The sequence below is a fragment of the Salvelinus alpinus genome, chromosome 12 (genome assembly GCF_045679555.1).
Source record: "Salvelinus alpinus chromosome 12, SLU_Salpinus.1, whole genome shotgun sequence".
In the NCBI taxonomy this organism is placed as follows: domain Eukaryota; kingdom Metazoa; phylum Chordata; class Actinopteri; order Salmoniformes; family Salmonidae; genus Salvelinus; species Salvelinus alpinus.
Genome location: NC_092097.1, coordinates 23,021,063 through 23,045,582, shown reverse-complemented (window position 1 = coordinate 23,045,582; position 24,520 = coordinate 23,021,063). Strand labels below are relative to the sequence as shown.

General features: G+C 43.7%; 2 protein-coding genes across 12 annotated transcripts in view; both read left to right on the top strand.

The window, feature by feature from the left end:
- LOC139535697 (chromodomain-helicase-DNA-binding protein 5-like) overlaps positions 1 to 13,427 on the top strand; it is a 40,887-nt gene extending 27,460 nt beyond the window's left edge. The window contains exons 20-39 of one of the 6 annotated variants that reach the window (XM_071335396.1): positions 170 to 419; positions 529 to 653; positions 851 to 1,118; positions 1,557 to 1,729; positions 1,948 to 2,122; positions 3,396 to 3,482; positions 3,632 to 3,720; positions 3,809 to 3,942; positions 4,627 to 4,771; positions 5,025 to 5,190; positions 5,321 to 5,400; positions 5,622 to 5,841; positions 5,985 to 6,074; positions 6,181 to 6,345; positions 7,728 to 7,836; positions 7,951 to 8,083; positions 8,278 to 8,539; positions 8,679 to 8,842; positions 8,936 to 9,062; positions 9,314 to 13,427. In XM_071335396.1, the coding sequence (XP_071191497.1) occupies positions 170 to 419; positions 529 to 653; positions 851 to 1,118; positions 1,557 to 1,729; positions 1,948 to 2,122; positions 3,396 to 3,482; positions 3,632 to 3,720; positions 3,809 to 3,942; positions 4,627 to 4,771; positions 5,025 to 5,190; positions 5,321 to 5,400; positions 5,622 to 5,841; positions 5,985 to 6,074; positions 6,181 to 6,345; positions 7,728 to 7,836; positions 7,951 to 8,083; positions 8,278 to 8,539; positions 8,679 to 8,842; positions 8,936 to 9,062; positions 9,314 to 9,438 (3,087 nt within the window). In that variant the 3' untranslated portion in view covers positions 9,439 to 13,427. Of the gene's footprint in view, positions 1 to 169; positions 420 to 528; positions 654 to 850; positions 1,131 to 1,556; positions 1,730 to 1,947; positions 2,123 to 3,395; positions 3,483 to 3,631; positions 3,721 to 3,808; positions 3,943 to 4,626; positions 4,772 to 5,024; positions 5,191 to 5,320; positions 5,401 to 5,621; positions 5,842 to 5,984; positions 6,075 to 6,180; positions 6,346 to 7,727; positions 7,837 to 7,950; positions 8,084 to 8,277; positions 8,540 to 8,678; positions 8,843 to 8,935; positions 9,063 to 9,313 lie in introns of all 6 variants that reach the window. The other 5 variants (XM_071335400.1, XM_071335397.1, XM_071335398.1 and 2 more) reach the window with 5 other exon arrangements.
- Positions 13,428 to 21,015: 7,588 nt separating this feature from the next.
- The window catches only part of LOC139535716 (rho guanine nucleotide exchange factor 10-like protein), a 155,762-nt gene continuing 152,257 nt past the window's right edge, over positions 21,016 to 24,520 (top strand). For all 6 annotated transcript variants that reach the window (XM_071335429.1, XM_071335427.1, XM_071335428.1 and 3 more), the window contains exon 1: positions 21,016 to 21,348. The gene's annotated coding sequence lies outside the window, so the exon portion shown is untranslated. The remainder of the gene's footprint in view (positions 21,349 to 24,520) is intronic.

Below are 24,520 nucleotides of genomic sequence, written 5' to 3'. Positions count from 1 at the left end.
CAGCAATTATTATGAGCCGTCCTCCCCTCAGCAGCCTCCACTGGTGTGTAATGTAGAAGTTGATAGGTTGCCAATATGCAGGTATGTTTGTTTATCAGTGAGAGTTGACTGTCTGTGTGTGAGGGGCTGTGGCCTCTTGTTGGGTTATTTGCTCATTGTGTATATGCAGGAGGCACCAGTGTTACCCAATGGCTCTTATGATGGGAACCAGCTGGTCAAGTCCTCAGGCAAACTCACTCTGCTCCAGAAGATGCTAAGGAAACTCAAAGATGAAGGACACAGAGTTCTCATCTTCTCCCAGATGACTAAGATGCTGGATCTGCTTGAGGACTTTCTGGAATACGAGGGCTACAAATATGAACGCATTGATGGAGGCGTCACAGGGGGACTACGACAGGAGGCTATCGACCGCTTCAACGGTGAGTTACGCTGCTGTTCTGTATTTCTCCAGTAGGGGAGCAGCACAAACAGCACTCACACTCGCGTACTCACTCACTCATTGACTGTGCGCCTTGATTCTTACTGCAGCACCGGGTGCTCAGCAGTTCTGCTTCCTGCTCTCCACCCGAGCTGGAGGCTTGGGCATCAACCTGGCCACGGCAGACACCGTCATCATCTACGACTCAGACTGGAACCCTCACAACGATATCCAGGTACTGTGGGACATGGTACCGACTAACACAGGCATACTGTACATACAGTATACTGTCTTCTGAATGCATTATAACCCTCACAGTGTTACCTCATTCTATTTGTCTTCCTCCTTGACTCCCTGTTATGTTTCTTTATTTCTAACTCTGTAACTGTCTCTGCCGCTCTCTCTTTCCCTCCCTCCATCTCTATGCTGCAGGCATTCAGCAGGGCCCACCGTATAGGTCAGAATAAGAAGGTGATGATCTATCGCTTTGTGACGCGAGCTAGCGTGGAGGAGCGCATCACCCAGGTGGCCAAGAGGAAGATGATGCTGACCCACCTGGTGGTGAGGCCCGGCCTGGGCTCCAAGACCGGCTCCATGTCCAAACAGGAGCTGGACGACATCCTCAAGTTCGGCACCGAGGAGCTCTTCAAGGACGAGATGGAGGCAGCCGCACGGGCCATGGGTTCCCATCAAAAACTCTGTAAGAATAATGGTACGCACACTGACTACACTGTGTCACAATATAAAGCAATCAAGCTTCTAAACATGCCACTATTTTCAAGCAAGCTGCTATAGTTATGGACACACAGCCAAAGAAAGGTATAGTGTGCCACTCGTGATACCAGAGGTATATCTAGAGCAGTGGGCTTCAAAGTTGGGGTCACGGGGGAACTGCAGTGGGGTCACCAAATAAATAACTGAGTAGGGATTATTGTATGGGATCAATATACAATTCACCCCAAGGGTTTAGCATTTCTGTTTGAAAAGTCAGACCTGTTTTGCTAGGAACATATAGTAGTTTTAAACTGGACATTAAACCAATTTGCATTCTTCTAATATTGTTTCTAGATTTGACATGGATGTAAAGTAAACCAGCCTGTATCCCTCTGATATATTGTGATACTTGTGTTTACTCCAGGGGACATAAAGGATGGAGATGAGGGCAGTGTCATTCACTATGATGACAATGCCATCTCCAAGCTGCTGGACCGTAGCCAGAATGCCACGGAGGACACTGAGATCCAGAACATGAACGAATACCTCAGCTCCTTCAAGGTGGCCCAGTACGTGGTCAAAGACGAGGACGCAGAGGTGAGGACACACTCACACACTCAGTCAGCATGGGCGTTGTTATGTCTAGGAGTGGCTCTGTTATGTATTCTCACAGTGTGTATGTGTGAGTATTCAGCAGCCTCTTCATTGTATTCTCATTGATTACCAGTGTTTATTCAGTAGTAGCTAACCATTTTGTTTACCCAGGAGTATCCTTGTTCAGTATTCTCACGTTGTGTGCATGCGTGTGTGTTCAGGAGGAGCCCCAGCGGGAGATCATTAAGCAGGAGGAGAATGTGGATCCAGACTACTGGGAGAAGCTGCTGAGGCACCATTATGAGCAGCAACAGGAGGATCTGGCCCGCAACCTGGGCAAAGGCAAACGCATCCGCAAGCAGGTCAACTACAACGACACGTCTCAGGAGGACCAAGGTTTGCCTCATACTGTACTGTACACTCTAGCCTGCTATTCTCTTCTGCTTTAAAGGGATACTTCAGGATTTTGGCAATGAAGTCCTTTATCTACTTCCCCAGAGTCAGATGAACTCGTGGATACCATTTTCATGTCTCTAGCGTTAGTGCAATTGCTAACTCAATGACTGGACGTATTAAGTGCTAGCATGTTAGTAGATGCCATAGACTTTTAGTTATTGTGTTAATGCTAGTTAGCATTGGCTCATGAAACTACCTCTAACTTACTTCATACTGGATGCAGAGTATAAAAAATGGGTCCATGAGTTCATCTGACTCTGGGGAAGTAGATAAAGGGCTGCATTGCCAAAATCCTGAAGTATCCCTTTACTGTAACAATAATGCTATGCTTATTGGTCCCCCTCCTTTTAGAAAACATTTGAGTGAACTTAGCATCACTCTAGAACAGTGGTATTCAAACATTTTCAGTGGGGACCCCATTTGTTTTGGCCAGAATTTCTGGGGACCCCATTTGTTTCCCAAGTATTTTGCGTGGCCCCACCCCAAATCTAATGACACAACCTTACAACCGGTAAATTTATATTTTTACATCAACAAATAACCTTCAATTCATCACATTTCCATCTGGAAAATAAACCAATAAATACATTTACTCAATAAAATTGTATTTTCCAAATGATCTTTCTCAAAAACCTTTGCATATGGATCCCATACAATAATTTGTAACAGGTACTTTTTCATTTATTTATTTGGCGACCCCACTGCAGTTCCCCCGTGACCCCAACTTTGAAGCCCACTGCTCTAGATATACCTCTGGTATCACGAGTGGCACACTATACCTTTCTTTGGCTGTGTGTCCATAACTATAGCAGCTTGCTTGAAAATAGTGGCACGTTTAGAAGCTTGATTGCTTTATATTGCTTATAGCGTTACAGTATGTAAGTTGTGTAGAGTTCCTCTTAAAACGCTACCCCCATAGTTCAACAACAGGCATTTGAGACTGAAAGGGAAACATTTAAACCCATCTAAAGCAAATGCACACTCAGAGACATGAAGTGTTGATGAAGTGCACAGTCCACCAGTGTAGTGGCTGGGAGGACAGAACTTTCTTTTTGAAAGAATGCCTGCCCCCCAGTGGTGTAGTGGAGTAGTGTCAGTGTGCATGCCCACTGTAGCGGTCTGCGGTGCTAGCCCCCCTCCCCTCCTCCCCCAGTAGGCCCCTACACAAGTGAATGCACTGTGCTGTTTCTCTCTGATCTGATCTGTGGCTCAGAGTGGCAGGATGATCTTTCAGACAATCATTCCGAGTACTCCGTGGGGTCCGAGGACGAGGACGAAGATTTCGAGGAGAGGCCGGAAGGTGGGTGTCAATGAGACCTGCGTAATCACTACGTTATAGATAACTAACTCTCTCAGTGCCTGCTCTGTCCTGTGTAGATGGGCCTGGAACCTATCATTGATAAGATGTTGCTGAGGCACCTGGCTGATGGTGGGGGTGTTTCTCTGTAGGTGGGCGCAGGCATTCTCGCAGACAGCTGAAGAGTGACAGGGACAAACCTCTGCCACCCCTGCTGGCGCGCGTAGGGGGCAACATCGAGGTAAGGAAGGAAGCACTCTGGTTTTAATTTAGTAGACAACGTGTGTATGCACATTGATTTGACCAATGGGTATAATTCCCTGTGCCAGGTGCTGGGGTTCAACGCCCGTCAGCGGAAGGCCTTCCTCAACGCTATCATGCGCTGGGGCATGCCTCCTCAGGACGCCTTCAACTCTCACTGGCTAGTCAGAGACCTGAGAGGGAAGAGTGAGAAAGAGTTCAGGTATTTAAAGCTCCTCCTGTACTCAGGGTTATTTTAACTGGGGTTCAGCTGCAGTCTACTGTTCACTCCCATACGAAATGCAAGACAATGTCAGTTCAAGTATAAAAATGTATTTTTATTTTTTATTTTTGTATCTTTTTAGTTATTTTTTTTCTTCCCTTTTTTCTCCCCAATTTCGTGGTATCCAATTGGTAGTTACAGTCTTGTCTCACTGCTGCACCACCCGTACAGGCTCGGGAGAAGCGAAGGCCGAGAGCCGCGCGTCCTCCGAAACACAACCCAACCAAGCCACACTGCTTCTTGACACAATGCCCACTTAACCTGGAAGCCAGCCGCACCAATGTGTTTGAGGAAACACCGTACATCTTGGGACCGTGTCAGCGTGCACTACGTCCGGCCCGCCACAGGAGTCGCTAATCTGCGATGGGACAAGGACATCCCTGCCGGCCAAACCCTCCCCTAACCCGGACGACGCTGTCCCAATTGTGCGCCACCCCATTGGTCTCCCGGGCGCGTCCAGCTGCGACAGAGCCTGGACTCGAACCCAGAATCTCTTGTGACACAGCTAGCACTGCGATGCAGTGTCTTAGACCACTGCGCCACCCGGGAGGCCCCAGTTCAAGTATCTTTGATACTATGATCGGAAATTGATTAGCATTATGAATGTGACCCTGTCTCTCTTAGGGCCTACGTGTCCCTGTTCATGAGACATCTTTGTGAGCCCGGGGCAGACGGGGCGGAGACCTTTGCAGATGGGGTTCCACGAGAAGGGCTGTCCCGCCAGCATGTCCTCACCAGGATTGGGGTTATGTCTCTGGTCAGGAAAAAGGTACACATCAACCAGTCATCCAATGACTCCGTAGTTACATTAATAAAACCCAGCAGAAAGCAGTAAGTTAGCCTCCTAACTGGGTTGAGAAATGTCTTGTAGCTTATGTTTAGATTGAGTAAGGCTGGTTCCCTGCCTCTAGCATCTGGTTTTAGATAGCATGCATTCAATAAAATACAACAAGTCTAGAATGGTTGAGAAATCCAAGTCTTCTGTTGTTAGATTGTTAACTCACTGTTGTGTCTGTATCCAGGTCCAGGAGTTTGAGCATGTCAATGGGAAATACAGCACTCCAGACCTGATCCCTATTGGACTGGACCTGAAGAAACTGACTGAGAGTCTGTCCTCTGACCCCAACACCCCCGTCCCTGCTAGCCCTGCTGCCACACCCCAGCCTCCTGGAAGTCCTGTCCCACCAGGTCAGAGTCACATCCTCACCCCTCCAGTGTGTGTGGTATGTGTGTGTGTTTCAGAATTCAGCTTAGTTCATTAGATTCATTAGACAGGAAATGAGAGACACTGTTGGTGATTGTTTTGCTGTTTTTACAGAGAAGATGGACTCGATCTCAGGGCCTGCTGAAGACAAGGAGCCCACAGAACAGGAATGCAAGAAGCTACCAGAACTGGAGGTCAGAGTTCACGCTTCTTCAGAAATGTCCCTTTATTCCCCTCTCTTATCCTTCTCATCCCTCTATCCTTTACTGTCTTCATACATCTCCCCATACATCTAATTTAATTATTATTATAATACAAAACACATGCAACTTTCTAACTGTCACCTTTTAAAGTAAACTGTCTCCTTTTTGTTTTACTCTGTCTCCCTCTCCATCTGTGATGGTTGTCTCTCCAGACTCATGTTAGTACAGAGTCATCTTCCCAGGTAGAGAAGACGGACATCGCTCCTGACAGTGATGAGACAGCGAAAGGCAGCACAGAGGACAAACCAGTCTCCTCAGAGGAGAGTAGTGAAATGACAGACATACCCTCCGCACTGATAGAGCCATCCATCAATCCTAAAGAGCCTCCATCCATACATACAGAGCTGTCGTCCAATCAAAGCTCACCAAAAGGTGAGCGGTGCATTACATGGTTATTATAATCAAATGAGGTGTAAATGGTTGGTGTAATGGCTTTGGTTTGTCCCACTTCATAAAAATCAGTTGTGACATGTCTCTGTTCTGATGTGGTCATCTGTTTGTCAATGACCCTCTAGCGGAGCCCTGTCGAGAGACAGAGAAGTCCTTAGAAAAAGGAGACCGTGATCCTGCCCCAGCCAAACCTGAGGAGAAGGAACTGAATCCAGGTATTTGCGGAACAGCGAAAAACATTAAAACCTTGTCACTCTTTGAGTGACACTTTTTGCTGAAAGAGGACCACAAAAATGTAAGCCAGTTGTTCCATTTCCTTAGTTGTTTCAGACGAGGCCAAGAGCGAGGACTTGCTCGTGCCCGACGGACGGCTGAATGGAGAAAAAGAAGCACAGGAGGAGATGGAGGAGGTCAGGAGGGAATTACTGGAGAAGAATGGTTTCAAGATGAGGTTCATGTTCAACATTGCCGACGGAGGCTTCACAGGTGAGGGATGAGTGGGAGAAACAGCTAAGGTGTAGGAACACTACATACACTACATGACCAAAAGTATTTGGACACCTGCTTGTCAAACATCTCATTCCAAAATCGTGGGCATTAATATGGAGTTGGTCCACCCTTTGCTGCTATAACAGCCTCCACTCTTCTGGGAAGGCTTTCCACTAGATGATGGAACATTACATCCTAACAGGGTTGAGAAATGTCTTGTAGCCTATGTTTAGATTGAGTAAGGCTGGTTCCCTGCCTCTAGCATCTGGTTTTAGATAGGATGCATTCAATAAAATACAACAAGTCTAGAATGGTTGAGAAATCCAAGTCTTCTGTTGTTAGATTGTTAACTCACTGTTGTGTCTGTAGCCAGGTCCAGGAGTTTGAGCATGTCAATGGGAAGAACAGCACTCCAGACTTGCTTCAATTCAGCCACAAGAGCATTAGTGAGGTCGGGCACTGATGTTGGGCGATTAGGCCTGGCTCGCAGTAGGCTTTCCAATTCATCCCAAAGGTGTTCGATGGGGTTGAGTTCAGGGCTCTCTGCAGGCCAGTCAAGTTCTTCCACACCGATCTCGACAAACCATTTCTGTATGTCATCGCTTTGTGAATGGGGGCGTTGTTATGCTGAAACAGGAAAGGGCCTTCCCCAAACTGTTGCCACAAGTTGGATGCACAGAATCATCTAAAATGTCATTGTATGCTTTAGCGTTAAGGTTTCCCTTCACTGGAACTAAAGGCCTAGTCCAAACCATGAAAAACAGCCCCAGACCATTATTCCTCCTCCACCAAACTTTGCAGTTGGCACTATGCGTTAGGGCAGGTAGGAATTCGCCAAACCCAGATTCGTCCTTCGGACTGTCAGAGTCCAGAGTCCAATGGAGGCGAGCTTTACACCACTCCAGCCGACGCTTGGCATTGCGCATGGTGATCTTAGGCTTGTGTACGGCTGCTCGGCCATGGAAACCCATTTCATGAAGTTCCCACGAACAGTTATTGTGCTGATGTTGCTTCCAGAGGCAGTTTAGAGCTCGGTAGAGAGTGTTGCAACCAAGGACAGACAACTTTTATGCGCTTCAGCACTCTACGGTCTCGTTCTGTGAGCTTGTCTTGCCTACCACTTCGCGTTTCAGCTGTTGTTGCTCCTAGACATTTCCACTTCACAATAACAGCACTTACAGTTGACCGGGGCAGCTCCAGCAGGGCAGAAGTTTTATGAACTGACTTGTTGGAAAGGTGGCGTCCTATAACGGTGCCACGTTGAAAGTCACTGAGCTCTTCAGTAAGGCCATTCTACTGCCAAGGTTTGTCTCTGGGGTGTCCACATACTTCTGTATATATAGTGTAGATGTATGATCTGATGTGTTACTATATCTCAGAGCTGCACACCCTGTGGCAGAACGAGGAGCGGGCTGCCGTGTCATCTGGGAAGATGTATGACATCTGGCACCGTCGCCACGACTACTGGCTACTGGCTGGCATCGTAACGTATCCTTCCTCTGCATCTAACACAGCTGTTCGGAATTCACAGTGTGCAGGTCTCTCTGTTTGTGATGTGAAGCCCTTTTATCATGTTTGTTTTCCTTTACGGGGGAACCTCAGACATGGCTATGCCCGCTGGCAGGACATTCAGAACGATCCACGCTATGCCATCCACAATGAGCCCTTCAAGACTGAGATGCACAAGGGAAATTACCTGGAGATGAAGAACAAGTTCCTGGCTCGTCGCTTTAAGGTGAAATGCTTATTGCTGTCATACGGACACATTTTTGAACACCTTGAATCTGAAAAGTGGACTACTGAAGGCAACATTCAATCTCCACCTCTCTCTCACCACCCTCTCTCTCACCACCCTCTCTCTCTCTCTCTCTCTCTCTCTCTCTCTCTCTCAATTTCAATATCATTTCTCTCCCTCCCTCTCTGCCCTAGCTGTTAGAGCAGGCTCTGGTGATAGAGGAGCAGTTGAGGAGGGCAGCGTACCTGAATATGACCCAGGACCCCAGCCACCCGGCCATGGCCCTGAACACTCGCTTTGCTGAGGTGGAGTGTCTGGCAGAGTCTCACCAGCACCTGTCCAAGGAGTCTCTGGCTGGAAACAAGCCAGCCAACGCCGTGCTGCACAAAGGTCTGTCATCTCCCAGTGTGTACACAGCAGCAGGACTTAAACACTGTCTACAAACTCAAGATCTGGGTGAATAATAATTAAGCATCGCATGAACTGTAGATAAGATTGAATACGTTAGTGCATTCTCGTCATTGACGGTGTGTGTGTGTGAATGTGTGTGTGTATGTGTTTGTTCTGTGTGATTGTGTGTGTGTGTGCGTTCCAGTACTGAACCAGCTGGAGGAGCTGCTGAGTGATATGAAGGCAGATGTGACGCGGCTTCCCAACATGTTGTCCCGGATCCCCCCAGTGTCTTCGCGTCTGCAGATGTCTGAGAGGAGCATCCTCAGCCGCCTCACCAGCCGCGGCAACGAACCTCCGCCCCAACAGGTACTGTACTGTCATTGGCTCTGTTATGGTGATAGGTAGTTTTGGTTGATTCCATCATTGACAGGATGTGTAAAATGTTTACTCTACCTCCAGCCGTTCGGCCAGGGCTCATTTGCCTGTTCCCAGATGTACAGCACTGGCTTTGGGGGCAGTTTCCGGGGGCCTGCAGGTGAGGCCATGGTCAACTATAGCCAGATGCCCCTGGGACCCTATGTCAGTGGTAAGTGGCCTGTCTCTGCACGACTTTAACTGTAATACAAGATGTTTCAGCTGAACAGTCGAGGACAGAATGTATGATAACTGAAAAAGAGGGAGCACTGTAAGATGATCTACTGCTCTGCTTCTCTTTCTAATAATATGTTAGGGAATACATAGCTTCAAATATTTTATTTGGCTCATCTCTTTTGCTGAGCACCCTTTGTTTGGTATCCCTTCACCCCACCCCACCCCCAATCATTCCCCCCTTTCTAGTGTCCAACGGCCCCCCACCCACATCCAGCCACTTGGACAAGAAGTCCTGCGACCACCTGAGGGATGTCACCACCCCTGACCTTAAGTCAGGCAAGCCCAGTGATGTTATCTGTATTGAAGATTAGGTAATCTACTCCAAAACTGATCTGGAGTCAGCCAAGCCAAGGGATGTCAACTACTGTATCAATGATTACAGAATCAACCCACCAGAGAACTCCTAAAGAAGCTCTATGTCTATGGATCATAGGATAACACTAAGAACATTACACTGATGTATCTGTCTATCGTATCAATTGCACTTCTATCTTTCAAGGATTCTTCAACATACTTTGCAGTAGCTATTTGCTTTTATGACTTAGGTTGGTGAGTCAAGCAGAGGAACTGTCTATTAGGATGTGAGAGTCAAACGACCTCATACGCCCCGACCTCTGCTACCTGACATGTGGAAGCGTGTTCCCCTGCTCAGACGTTGCATGCATCAACTAATGGTTGGGTGCTACGCCATCGACTGTGCCATCGGGCACCACATTGCTATACGTAAAATACCTATCCAGGGGTTGTAAGATCTGCCATGTGTCAGCAACGGCTGTGCAGAGGAACACGACCGTGGTGATCTTATAGGATGACTGGAACTGCCCTGTCTTGGCTACAGGGAGAGCTGGGAAAGTCAAAGTTCACATGAAGATGAGCCGGTGGAGGTGCCAAGGCTGCTGTAATGAGACTTATCTATGTCTATTTATTCCGTTTAGGCCTGGCTCTGCTCCTTCGTTCTGGGTCTTTTCCTTCTGCGTTCATCATTGGCCTATTCATTGTGCATCGGGACTGACCTCTGCTGGAGCTTTGTGCTTTAGCTACATACAAATAGAAGGAAAACCACGAAGGCATAAGTCTCCCCTCCTAGAATTATAGAGATGATAAGTGGGTGCTCATACAGCAGCCAATTCTCTGGTCAATTTTAGTACATGTGTTTGTTTTTATAGTTTCATGGCAGAGCCTTGATTTGGAACTTGTAAGAATAAGAGTGACTTTAAGGAAGGATAGCTGCACTATGCCTCAACCCATAAAGACTGCCATCTCCCGCCTCTGGAGAAAGGGATCCTAGTTACAGAGCTGCATTAGCTACTAATATACTAAGGGTTCCCCCTTGTAATGTACATAGTTCAAGAGACTTCTGTTTATTTTGCCTTGCATAATCATTGTGAATTTAATGCATACATGCATAACAATGTAACAGGCTGGATTAGTGCAAAAAGTGACGATCACATAGAAGTTACAGAACATATCTAACTGTGGTACAGTTTGTAACCATTTGTACATTTCAGAAGAGACTCAAGACTAGCCTATTTCAGCCAATGGTATAGTACATGTATTTCTTTAACATTTGAATGTGTTTATTGGCTGTTGCCTGCTACACATACAGCTCCTCCCTCCCTCTTCCATTTTGAGAAATGCTAAAACAAAAAAGTGCTTATGACACTGCGTCCGTCACCTTTTGGCCTAGGTTTCATGTTTTCCATGAAAAGTGCTTTATTGTGTGTTCTTCATGTTAAGGTAAAGTGTTATTTCAGTATTTACTGCTTTAGTGCCACTAAAAGATGGCTGCTCACTCCGTGTCCTGGATGGCTAACGTCCCAGATTGTATGCTGATAATCTTAGACATTGGTGAAAATGTTTTCATTAAGAAGTGAGGGCAGTGGTGGAATTAGATAGCTAATTCAATCATCTATAGATTAGAATCTCCATAGATATTAGCCATCAAGGAACATGGTTGGAGAGCATTACAGAAAAAGTATCAAAATGTATTTTTATGTTTCTTTTTATATATGGGTTCCTTGGAAGAGAACTGTTTATTGCATTGCGTGTTGTGAGGACTAAACTGTATCAGAGCGACAGCATGGATTCACTTGACAATACTGTTTATTCCATCTGTCTGCTAATGTGATTGTCCAAAGTGAAACTACTGTTTTATATGTTTAATGAGACTTCATTTGTTCAGATTTTTCAAGAATGTGTGTATTCAATTTTGTCATTGCAATGTTTGCTCTTATTTTTCTCTCAAAGAGTAAAGGCATTACCTATTTGTATTGTTTTTAATGACAGGGCTATAGCACTTACAGTATGTGAAGCTTTTGAGAAAGAAATTGTGAATGGACCATCCTGAACTGAAGAGATTCCTGTATACAGGGTCTGATTGTAGCTCTTCTCTGTAGGCTTTTTATATGAATCTCCTGAGGTGCTCTGTCATGCCCTCTGTTGGCTGGAATGTGTAACTACATATTGTTTCAGTTGTTGATCCCAAATGAACCCCTAAGCCCTACTCCCTATGCACCTGTGGAGGTCTGAGAGGATTTGAACGGTATAAGCAACATGGCAAAACATCCACATAGTGTATGATAGGGCAAGGTGGAGCTATAACCATATTGCTTACACCCGTCAAATCCTCTAAGATCTCCCAAGGGCATAGGGCGTACTGTAGGTCTTAAGACTCCATTTGGGATTGTGCCCAGACAAAGCACTTCACCTGAAGTTGAGATAGGAATTTCAACAAATAGGGCACATATCAGTTCGTAAGCTATTATTTTGCACCCAATTGAGTGCGTGTTATCAGTGCTGTTCTGTCCATGGAGTGTGCAGTCCCAGTGTTTCTGTTCAGCCTGTTACTCCATTTGTAAGTCCTGTGAGGGTCCCTGTGTGGACTAAAGTGTTGCTTTGGATGGTTTGGACAAGACCCACGCCTTGTCATAAATTGGAATAGTGTCACTGGACAGAAGCAAATAGCAATGCTATGTAAATACTAAGATTTCCAGTATTTTGTCTCTCTCATACTCTTATCGATCATGTACCTAACTATACTGAAAAAAATATAAACTCAACATGCAACAATTTAAAAGATTTTACTGAGTTACAATTCATATAAGGAAATCAGTCAGTTGAAATTAATTAATTAGGCCCTAGTCTATGGATTTCACATGACTGGGCAGGGTTGTAGCCATGGGTGGGCCTGGGTGGCAGCCAGGCCCAGCCAATCACATGACCAGGCCCATCGATTGGGGAGCCAGGCCCAGCCAATCAGAATTAGTTTTCCCCCACAAAAGGGGTTCTCCCCCCCTGTGCTTGATGTGGTCTGCGGTTGTGAGGCCGGTTGGACGTACTGCCAAATTCTCTAAAACGACGTAGGAGGCAGCTTATGGTAGAGAAATGAACATTCAATTCTCTGTCAACAGCTCTGGTGGACATTCCTGCAGTCAGCATGTCAATTGCACGCTTCCTCAAAACTTGAGACATCTGTGGCATTGTGTTGTGTGACAAAACTGCACATTTGAAAGTGGCCTTTTATTGTCCCCAGCACAAGGTGCACCTGTGTAATGAGCGTGCTGTTTAATCAGCTTCTTGATATGCCACCCCTGTCAGGTGGATGGATTATATTGGCAAAGGAGACATGCTTCCTAATAGGGATGTAAAAAAAATTGTGCACAAAATTTGAGAGAAATAAGCTTTTTGTGCGTATGGAACATTTCTGGGATCTTTTATTTCAGCTCATGAAACATGGGACCAACATTTTACATGTTGCATTTATATTTTTGTTCAGTGTTCATAGTATGCGTGAGAGAAAATGAATGTTGCAGGGTAGTTGCCATAGAACTGCAATGTGCACACAGAATGTGTTCAATCAAATCCATGTCTGTTTCCTTACGGAGTGCTGAAGTGACTGAAATCAAATTGTTTAAATGAAATGCAATCAAACTGAAGTCAGTATGAATGTAATGTGTATGTAAGAAGGCTTCAGTCTAATATTATAAATATATTTACAGTATATGTACATGCTTATAAACAAGGCTTCAAAAGCTACCAAAAGACCGTGGTAAAGGCACCTTTGTTGCAGAGAATGCACAGCATGTAAAATGTTTTGTATGAAGGTTCACTTTGGTAAAGAAAGAGATGGTTGCTCTGCGTAGCTAGCTTTGAGAGAGCTATTGAATTCAAGCAGTGTTATTATAATGGTACAGATGTTTGTGCTAAATTGCAAATCAATGAAAAAAGTTAATTGTAATCTTTTACTTTGTACTTTGTGTATTTGTTCAATGTATTTTAATAAATCCTCTCAACAACAATAGACATACCTCATTGTTGCTTTGATAAATGCACATCTGAGAAAATAAGCAAATTCTCAGCTTGAGTATGTATGTATGTGTGAACTGTGAAGCTTAATTTTTAAGTAGACTTTCTGTTGCTCTGAGTGGAACCCACAGGGCAAATGGAAGGTTGGCCGCCCAAAAAAGGCATGGAACAGGACACATGAGAAGGAGATGAAGAAGACAGGAACCACCTGGAATTATTTCAAGAAAACGTTCCAGAACAGAGTTAGCTGGAGATGCACCACTGAGGAGCTGAAATGACTAAGTCACGTAAGTCAAGTTGCTCTGAAACATCAATAAAGAGAATGAAGGAACTGGAGAAAAGCTGTTCTTTTATTGCTTGTATTATCTTTTTGCTTTTTTGGGGGGGCGGGGTTACAGGTACAATATTCATGTACATTTACAACGTTTATACCCACTCCAAAAAAAAAAAACGGAGAAAAAATAATTACATACAGAGAAATGATCATAATAATAATGCAATTGGTATGTAAAGTAAATAGAAACGAAAAGTGGTGGGCCTATCCCCCCTATTTATTTATTTGATTTAACTAGGCAAATCAGTTAAGAACAAATTCTTATTTACAATGATGGCCTACCTCGGCCAAACCCGGACGACGCTGGGCCAATTGTGTGCCACCCTATGGGACTCCCAATCATGGCTGGAGGTGATGCAGCCTGTATTCAAACCAGGTACTGTAGTGATGCCTCTTGCAATGAGATGCACTCTCCTTAGACTGCTGTGCTACTCGGGAGCCCACATTCTCCCCAGCCCAACATGTCTCCGTCCAACTCCCCGGCAGGAAAGTTGACTGCACAATCTGCTTCCTGCTGTTCATGGAGAGGCAAGATCTATTTCTAATGAAGATGTCCATTTTGAATCGTATCTTTTTATCTAGCTCATCAGTATGTTTTTTAAACGTTAGATCTTTATCAATCCAAACGCCCAGATATTTATAAGCGGGATCCCGCTCCTTGAGAGAGCCACCCAATGAGTGAATATGTAGCCCATCTGAGACATTTTTCAGTGAATTAGAGAACAACATATATTTAGAACAAGTTTTAAATCAACAAGGGCTTTCCGTAATGCAACAAAATCAGATTGCAGCTCTAACATAGCTTGGTCAACAGTCGGTGCAATGGCATACATAACCATATCGTCTGCATACAGATGAATATTACAGGATTTAATAAATATACCAATATTATTTATATACTGTAAATAGTAAAGAGACCAGTTCCCAATACCGACCTCTGCGGTACAACTTTCATAATATTGAGAAAACTAGACTTGACACCATCAGAAAGCACACATTGTGTCCTGTCTGTCAGATAGCTCTGTAGCTCTAAAACCATTTGCAATAGTTATTGTCCAGGCCCAATTCAGAACTTTTTAGTTTTCTTTCGTACTTTTTTTTACCCATTTTTCTCCCCAATTTTGTGATATCCAATTGGTAGTTACAGTCTTATAGCTGCAACTCCCTTACGGACTCAGGAGAGGCGAAGGTCGAGAGCCATGCATCCTCCGAAACATAACCCTGCCAAGCCGCACTGCTTCTTGACACACTGATCGCTTAACCCGGAAGCCAGCCACACCAATGTGTCAGAGGAAACACCGTACAGCTGGTGACCGAAGTCAGCATCCATGCGCCCGGCCTGACACAAGGAGTAACTAGAGCGCGATATGACAAGAACATCCCAGCTGGCCAAATCCTCCCCTAACCCGGACGACGCTGGGCCAATTGTGCGCTGCCTCATGGGTCTCCCCCTGGTCGCAGCCGGCTGCGACACAGCCTGGGATCAAACCCGGGTCTGTAGTAACGCCTCAAGGTTTTTAATGGATAGAGAATGGTCAACAGTGTCAAATGACTTGGAAAGGTCTATAAATAGGGCAGCACAATGTTATTTTTTGTTGTTGTAATTTAACACATCATCTAACACAAGCAGAGTGGCTGAAACAGTGCTATGTCCAGATGTAAAACCAGACTGAGAATAGAGTGACAAGTTAAACAAGTTCTTAGCTGGGAGTTGGTCAGGGATTCTTGTACCCTGGCTAGGCAAGATAACCTGGAGATGGGGCGGTAATTATCTAAGTCAGAAGTATCTCCGCCTTTATGTAAGGGGAGTACATGTGCTTCTTTCCAAATCTTAGGGATAACACCAGTAGCAATTGTCAAGTAAAATATACAGGTTAAATGTTAAACAATGACTGGGGCAGAGAGCTGTAGTAAGAATGGGTCAAGTGACTCAGCCCCTGTGGATTTTTTTACATCGATCTTTAGCAAGGCACTTAATATACTACATATTCTATCCATATACTGTCTATAAGGTTTATACATACCATCATATACATATACTGTATATTTACAGAATATTCCAGACTCTGACATTGCACGTCCTAATATTTATATATTTCTTAATTCCATTCTTTAACGTTTTGGATTTGCATGTATTGTTTTGTATTGTTAGATATTACTACACTGTTGGAGCTAGGAACATAACACATTTCGCTGCACCCACAATAGCATCTGCTATGTATGTGTATGTGGCCAATAACATTTGATTTGTTTTAATACATCGTAGACGTCAAATGGTTGAAATTAAAATAAAGTATGTGAGTCTGTTAGAGCATCATTCTCCACAATCTGTTCTGAGGTGACTAAAATACTCCCTGTTTCAGAGACTATTCTTTCAAACAGGTGGCAAAATAGTTATTAAAAGCACTACACATTTTCATTTTGTCTAAAATTGGACCAGAGGCTGTCAAAGCCTGTTGGGGAAACGAGGGGGTGGAGTTTTGTTTCAAAGATTTGACCACTTTCCAGAAGTTTGCTGGATTACCACCACTCTGATACACAATTCAAGAAATATGTTGATTTTGCTTTTCTAACCATCTATTTCTCAAGTGTCTGAAGGACTGCCAATCAGACGTACAATCATTCAGTCTAGCCTTAGCACAAGCTACATTTGCTTCCTGTAATTTCTCAGTCAATTCATGCGTCAACCAAGGATTCAATTTTCCTTAGCCTTTTGTGCGACGCATGTTTATATGCAACAGAGTAAAATTTTAATATATTTTAGCCCATCAGACTCTGGCATCAACAAATGGAGATTAAGATCACCCACTATTAATAATTTGGATTTAGCATAGTTAGACAGCAGGTCAGACAATTTGCTGAGAGCACATAAGGAGGCAGAGGGAAGGCGATAAACTCCCACTAACATTAGTTTGGCATCAATACAAAGGCCCACATTTAAGACTAGGCATTCAAATTGCTTTGGGGCAGAGATGGTAATACACACAGCAACAGTCAAGTTGTTCTTTATGAATATGGAAACACTCCCACCCCTGCCAGCTCTGTCAAATCTATAAACATTATATCCATTCAGAGACATCAGAGTCTGGCACAGACTCTTTTTTAACCAAGTCTCAGTAATGATCTAATTGTCCGTGTTTGAGAAAACAGAATTACGATATGATCCATTTTCTAAATCAAACTTCTGACATTTACATGAATCAGCCCAAATCCACAACTGCGGGATTTCATACCAGACATAGTATCTAACACAAACATGCTAATGATCAGTAGATAACCCTTATATGAAATAGCCATGCGGTTGGCCTGAAATGGTATAGATAAAAGATTGCTTAGAACTGTGCCATTTGGTCTATGCCTCGAATGAGGATGTGGATTAAATAGAAAACTCAATAAGGGTTACCTGCTCCGGGCAAGGACTGATATCCCATCACTTTTTTAGTAGTCTTTCAATGTTAGCACTCAGCATCCAAGCTCCTCTCCTGTTCAGGTGCAGGCCATCCCTTTTTTAGGAACTGCGGTCCCTCCCAAAACAGATTGAAATTGTAAATATAATCCAACACTTTTTCAGAGCAGAGACCTGATTTCATCTAAGAGTCCAGTGCTTATAGCTGGGAGAAGCGATCAATTCCATGACCGTAACATAGTAGATGCAAACGCATTGAATATTTACCTTCATGCACTTTCGAAATGAATTTTATAACTTTGTCCCAGAAGCATTTAACTACAGGGCACTCCCACATCATATGAAGGAATGTGCCTACCTGATTTAGGGGAAACAGTGAACAGTTGAGAGTTGGGGACAATTTCATTTGAAAACTTTCCCTTGTTGTTAAATACGGTCTGTGAACAAACTTAAAATGCATAAATTGATGGTTCGGTTTACGGGATGCCAAGGTCATATTTTTCCTAATTCTGTTCCAGTTAAAGGGTTGTTCAGATTCACTTAGATCTGTGGAACATACTTTTTCAATGGCTAGTTTAGAATATGAGCTTTCCAAAGGTTGTTTATATATTATAGAGATCAGTCCTTTTGAGAGACAAAATAATTTATTTATAAATCTCATCATTGGATGGTTTGGTAGATGGGTTTCCCAAGGGACTCCATAGGCCAGCATACCTAACCTAATAGAAAAAAGGAGTTACCTGGTAATGTGTATGTATGTGTCTTTCAAATCTTGGAATGTTCTCAAACCATTACTGTCCGTGATATCGGCAAAGATACGGATTCCATATGTGGACCGGGGGATGCAAAAGTCTGCCCTCCAGATTGCAAGGCATTATTGTGAAATATTGTTGTCACGATCGTCGTAACTTTGAAGAAGAGTGGACCAAGCCGCAGCGTGATAGAAAGACATCTTCTTTTATTATGAAGACGAACAAAACAACAAACAGACGACCGTGAAGCTTTTCAAACGAAATAGTGCTGACACTAAACACTACACATAGACAATTACCCACAATAGCCTAATGCCTATGGCTGCCTTAAATATGGCTCCCAATCAGAGACAATGAAAGACAGCTGTCTCTGATTGAGAACCATTCAGGCAACCATAGACTTACCTAGACACCTACACTAAACACAACCCCATAACCTCTACAAAACCCCCTATACAATACAACCACCCAAGACGAGACAAATACACACAAACATCCCCCCTGTCACACCCTGACCTAACCAAAATATTACAGAAAACAAAGAATACTAAGGCCAGGGCGTGACAATTGTAGTATGGGCATGCCATTCTAATTCCCAGTTACATTGTTCTTATATTCCGTGCCAAATAGAAATTGTGTGAGCAATAACAGGACAAAAGCATAGTTTATATTGTTTAAGGAATATATCAGTGAAGACAATCTCTTCCAGGAAAATAGGAGACACCATATTTCTCTCTGTACTTGGCCAGGGGGCAGAATAATCATGTGAAACCAATTTAGGATGGGATGAAATGCTAGTGCCTGGAAACACAATTTCAAGTTTGGTATAAATAGTCCTCCTGTCTTTCCCTCGATGCAAATTTGTTAATTTTATCCGGGCTTGTTTACCTTGCCATATATATAGACTAATGGTCAAACGTTTTAGAACACCTACTCATTCAAGGGTTTTTATTTATTTCTGCTATTTTCTACATTGTAGAATAAAATTGTACATTGTAGAATCAAAACTATGAAATAACACATATGGAATCATGTAGTAACCAAAAAAAGTGTTAAACACATCAAAATATATTATATATTTGAGGTTCTTCAAATAGCCACCCATTGCCTTGATGACAGCTTTGCACACTCTTGGAATTCTCTCAACCAGCTTCATGAGGTAGTCACTTGGAATGCATTTCAATTAACAGGTGTGCCTTCTTAAAAGTTTTGTGGAATTTCTTTCCTTCCTAAGGTGTTTGAGCCAATCAGTTGTGTTGTGACAAGGGGGGTGGGGGTGGGGGGGGGGGGTAGATATCCCTATTTAGTAAAAGACCAAGTCTATATTATGGCAAGAACAGCTCAAATAAGCAAAGAGAAACGACAGTCCATCATTACTTTAAGACATGAAGATCAGTCAATACGGAAAATTTCAAGAACTTTGTGTGCAGTCGCAAAAACCATCAAGCGCTACGATGAAACTGGCTCTAATGAGGACCACCACAGGAAAGGAAGACCCAGAGTTAGCTCTGCTGCAGAGGATAACTTCATGAGAGTTACCAGCTTCAGAAATTGCAGGCCAAATAAATGCTTCACAGAGTTCAAGTAACAGGCACAACTCAACATCAACTGTTCAGAGGAGAATGTGTGAATCAGGCCTTCATGGTTGAATTGCTGCAAAGAAACCACTACTAAAGGACACCAATAATAAGAAGAGACTTGCTTGGTCCAAGAAACACGAGCAATGGACATTAGACCGGTGGAAATTTGTCCTTTGGTCTGGTCCAAATTGGAGATTTTTGGTTCCAACTGCTGTGTCTTTGTGAGACGCGGTGTGAGTGAACGGACGATCTTCTCATGTAAATTTCCCACTGTAAAGTATGGAGGAGGAGGTGTTATTGTGTGGGGGTGCTTTGCTGGTGACACTGTCTGTGATTTATTTAGAATTCAAGGCACAATTAACCAGCATGGCTACCACAGCATTCTGCAGTGATACTCCATCCCATCTGGTTTGGGCTTAGTGGGACTATCATTTGTTTTTCAACAGGACAACGACCCAACACACCTCCAGGCTGTGTAACGGCTATTTTACTCAGAAGGAGAGTGATGGAGTGCTGCATTAGATGACCTGGCCTCGACATTCCCCTGATCTCAACCAAATTGAGATGGTTTGGGATGAGTTGGACTGCAGAGTGAAGGAAAAGCAGCCAACAAGTGCACAGCATATGTGGGAACTCCTTCAAGACTGTTGGAAAAGCATTTCAAAGTGTAGCTGGTTGAGAGAATGCCAAGAATGTGCAAAGCTGTTGTCAAGGCAAAGGGTGGCTATTTGAAGAATCTCAAATATAAAATATATTTAGATTTGTTTAACACTTTTTTTGTTTACTACATGATTCCATATGTGTTATTTCGTAGTTTGGATGTCTTCACTATTATTCTACAATGTAGAAAATAGTAAAAATAAAGAAAAACCCTTGAATGAGTTGGTTTTCTAAAATTTTGACCGGTAGTGTATATATATTTTGTCTCTGTAGATGAGAGTGATTTTAGAACTGTTTAGAGTTTGACTTTTGAACTGCAGGCTTTTTAATGGGGCTTGACCTCTGATCAAATCTCATCCTGATGTCTACCAGCGGTCCAGGTCACTGACTGCCTGGCCGTACAGTAAATGTACTTAGGAGCAGAAATAGAGCCATTGACATAATAGGTCAGAGGTCAAGACATTTAGCCAATCACAGATTATCTTGCCCTGACTAGATAGTGACCAAAATGTTTTGAAATATATATGAAAAGGAAGATGTGTTTACTTACAAATACAGTACTTAATTGCTTGTATTCCTTGCCTTGGTAATGTAATCACTAAAACTATTCCCCCTTTCACCCTGAGTGTCCACCCCTAATTCCTCTTGACCCGCCCATGACATCTGCATATCTGCTCTGATTGGGGCATGTGCAATACTCTAGCATTTTTATTGGCCAATGTCAAGATTTGTGCTCTGTCTTTGGCCTGCTTTGTGCTGCTGTCTGTTAAGCTGCAGGGGGCAGGAGAGTTGAGGAGGGAGGGAGGGACTAAACAAGAGGGGAGAGAAAGAGAGGGAAGATGGAGAGAAAGACAGGGCAAAACATTTTGAAAAAGAGAGAGGGGAGGAACAGATGGGGGGACTGAACCATAGAAGTGAGAGAGAGGGGAGAAGGGGGAGCCTCATTCAGAGCAGCTAGTGTGCAGAGCAGAGCAGGGAAGAACTTACTTGGTGTGGGAAAGTAAATAGTGCAGGATATTTCCAGTCTACTCCGCCTGAGGCTGGAGCCCTAGCAGCTTCAAAAGCAGACAGGGCGATAAGTATGAGGAACCTGTCAGTATAGAAGTAGGACGTTCATGGGAAGTAACCTTAAAAGTCCACAGGGAGTAACTGAAGCTTGTTAGTGGAACTACTGAGGACAGAAGGTGAGAATTTTTCTACTATACTCTCTCTCCCTCTGATTACTCTTTTTCTGTTTCTTAACAAAGACAGGAGCTTTGTCAGAGGGGCCATGGATGGAGTGGGGGTGGGTGAGTGTGTGTTGTTTTGCACTCTCAATCCCTGTGTCTGAAAGATTTCATCTTGGGGTAGAGCTGGGTAGGAGGAGAGGAGAGCACTGCCCAAAGCTGGGTGGCCTCTATTTGAATACACTCTCTCACAAATAATTACGCCAGGACTAGTCTTCAGGGCTGTGTCAGGTGTTTCACTACCCATCTTATCAGGGGTAAGACCATGAGACACTGTGGTTCAGAGACAGACACCATCTTTTGGCCCCTTGGGAGGATGGTTCATTGATCCGTTGATTCCAGTCAGAACTGGGCCAGAGCTACTCCACTGCACTACAATACTGTCTGTACCCCCTTCATCACCCCAGGTTGAAACAGGAGTCCCTATCCAGCCCCAGTGTAGGGTCTGCTTCCTGGAGTACAATAGCCCCTCCCTGCATGAATTTCACGCTGCCTCATCTCAACAGAGGCGAAAGGAGAAGGGAGAAGGGTCCTCTGATCTGCGTTTTGGAAAGATGTACTGTGTTTCTCTCTCTAGCCGGATGTCCCAGCAGTCAGACTGTTAGTTTCTTTTCCCCTTGTCTGACAATCAAGTTCCATTAATAGTCTATGCATGTCTGGCCTGTAGCTTAAACCATACAGCTTCTCCTATGAATAGGAACCCACTCTCCTTCTCCTCTCATGCCACAGCCTATAAACAGCTAAGGCCTTCCCACTCCTGGAAGCCCTAGGGAATGGGTAAGGAGATTTAGGAGTACAGTCGTAGGAGAGTAGTGTGTTGGTATAGTGAGGTACATAGGAGGATGTTTGGTATAGAGCTGTTTGGTATCACTCTGTTTGCATTGTGTCAATTCCCTCATACGTGCTGTAACTGTGCTATAACTTGCATTCATACATTCATAACAAAGTGGCATTCTTAAGACTGCATCAAAGGGACAGCCCAACCACCCTCTGTATTGTAATAGGTAACAATTCTGTATTCTGATACTGAAAAACAACCCTGGCTGGCCGAGACTTAACAATAGAGAAGTATCAACAAATGAGCGTGCACACAGATGACCCAAACTGGCCAATAAAAAGATTAGTCCAACGAGCCAATGACAGGACACCCAGGTCATTATGTGTATTATTAAAGGCCCAGTACAGTCAACATGATTTCCTTATGTTTTATATATATTTCCATACTATGAGGTTGGAGTAATACTGTGAAATTGTGAAAATTATGATAATGCCCTTTTAGTGTTACAGCTGTTTGAAAAGACTGCCTGAAATTTCAGCCTGTTTTGGTGGAATGGAGTTTTGGCCTGCCTGGTGACATCAGCAGGAGGTAAAGTGGTTAATAGACCAATAAGAAAGAGAGTTTTAAACCTCTCTGCCAATTACAGCACATTTTCAGTTTTTCCCTCCCCACTCAGACGACTCCCAGACAGTCCTAGCAAAATTCTTGCTTGAGAAATTTGCTACTTGCTAAAAATATATTTTTGTTTCTTTTTGATCATTTGAATAGAAAAATTGTTACCCAGAAATTATTTGACAGGAGATAAAAATGGATGCATTTCAGGACTTACCATAGCTTAAGCCATACACCTACATCAGAATATTAATATTATAATTACATTGTTGTTACTGAGGTGACTTACCTGCAGTATTTGGACTGAGGTATAGTCAGTACAGTCAGTGGTCACAGCAGAGATAGAGAGGCGGTGAGAATACAGTAACACCAACGGCGTCCTTGAGTAGTGTGACTACCATCACACACAGTGGTCACAGCAACAGCTTCTGCAGGGGAGGGCAACTGAAGGCCAATGTGACTCTTGTATGAATAATGTAAACCTACATGGCTGAACAGTACAGACCACAACAGTGCATATGAAAGCAGCCCATCATGAAGGTTTCACTATGCTGACCATACAGTCTACGGTGCTGTATATTCTCAATATTCAGTAATCAGTACACTATACTGTAGCTTACAATGGAGCTTACAATAGGAAAAAAACAAACTGGGTTATGGTGTATGATTCATTCTACTCTGAGCTAAATCTGACAGTCAGATACTCTAACAAGTCCCTATGCTAAATGTTTGGCAGGAGTTGGTTGGAGAATCATGGAGGAGGCATACAATCCATTAGTATGTGTTACAAACACTCCCACTCATGGAGCTCTGCTTTTGACAGCTAAAAGGATGACAGTCAATCTGGTCAGAAGTGGTTAGCTTGTGTCTAAATGGGTTGTCTTACAACCCTATCTTTTGATAAGATCATTTCCTTTGGGAAATTGATATTCAGTGGAAGCAGGAAGGGAGCTGCCTCGGACTGTCACTTCTCCCAACTGTTTGTTGTCCATGGATCTTGTTGAAGTAGACGCCCATGAGAGAGAGGAAGTTTAGAAACCAGTCAAACCACCCTGCATAAAACCCAAGGAAGACCCTGGATAAAAGAAGGCTGTTTTAGCTGTCTTCTGTAAGAATTCCATTGCTGTTTATTCAGTCTCTACTCTCCACCAGCTGCTGCTCTGTTCTATTGTCCATTGATGTACCCTGACTCACTCTCCCTGTCTGGCCAATGACTTGCCCGGCCTGGGCATTATGCACGCAGCCAGCAATGGACTCAACATGGCAACAGGTGGTGTTCATGTGGCATGTTAATAACGTTAGTCTGTGAGTAGAGTCTGAGGGTGTGTGGATGTTGGGGAGAGGGGGGTGACTGGGATGACTGGGATGGATGAAATGGGGTTACTGGGAAATTAAAATTCTGGAAACTTTCCCCAAGTTTTTGTGGGTGAAATGCCACATTCAGTTCAGCCGATCTCTCCCAACTCGTGTTCGAATTCCAACAAAGCTCTATGGATCCATACTTCTATAGATATCATATGCATGTGGTGTATTTGATTATGTGTATCATATTAGAGACATATACAATTATGTGTATCCAACATCTCCTTGACATCACGATACCTTCCCCAAACATTACCACACCATATCGGTGCTGCTGAACTCTTTATTTGGGTTAGGGTGTGTTTGTTTCATCTCAATTATACAAGCTATCCAATTTTCCTCAAGAATGGCTTTAGGACAGAACCAGTTCAATCTCCT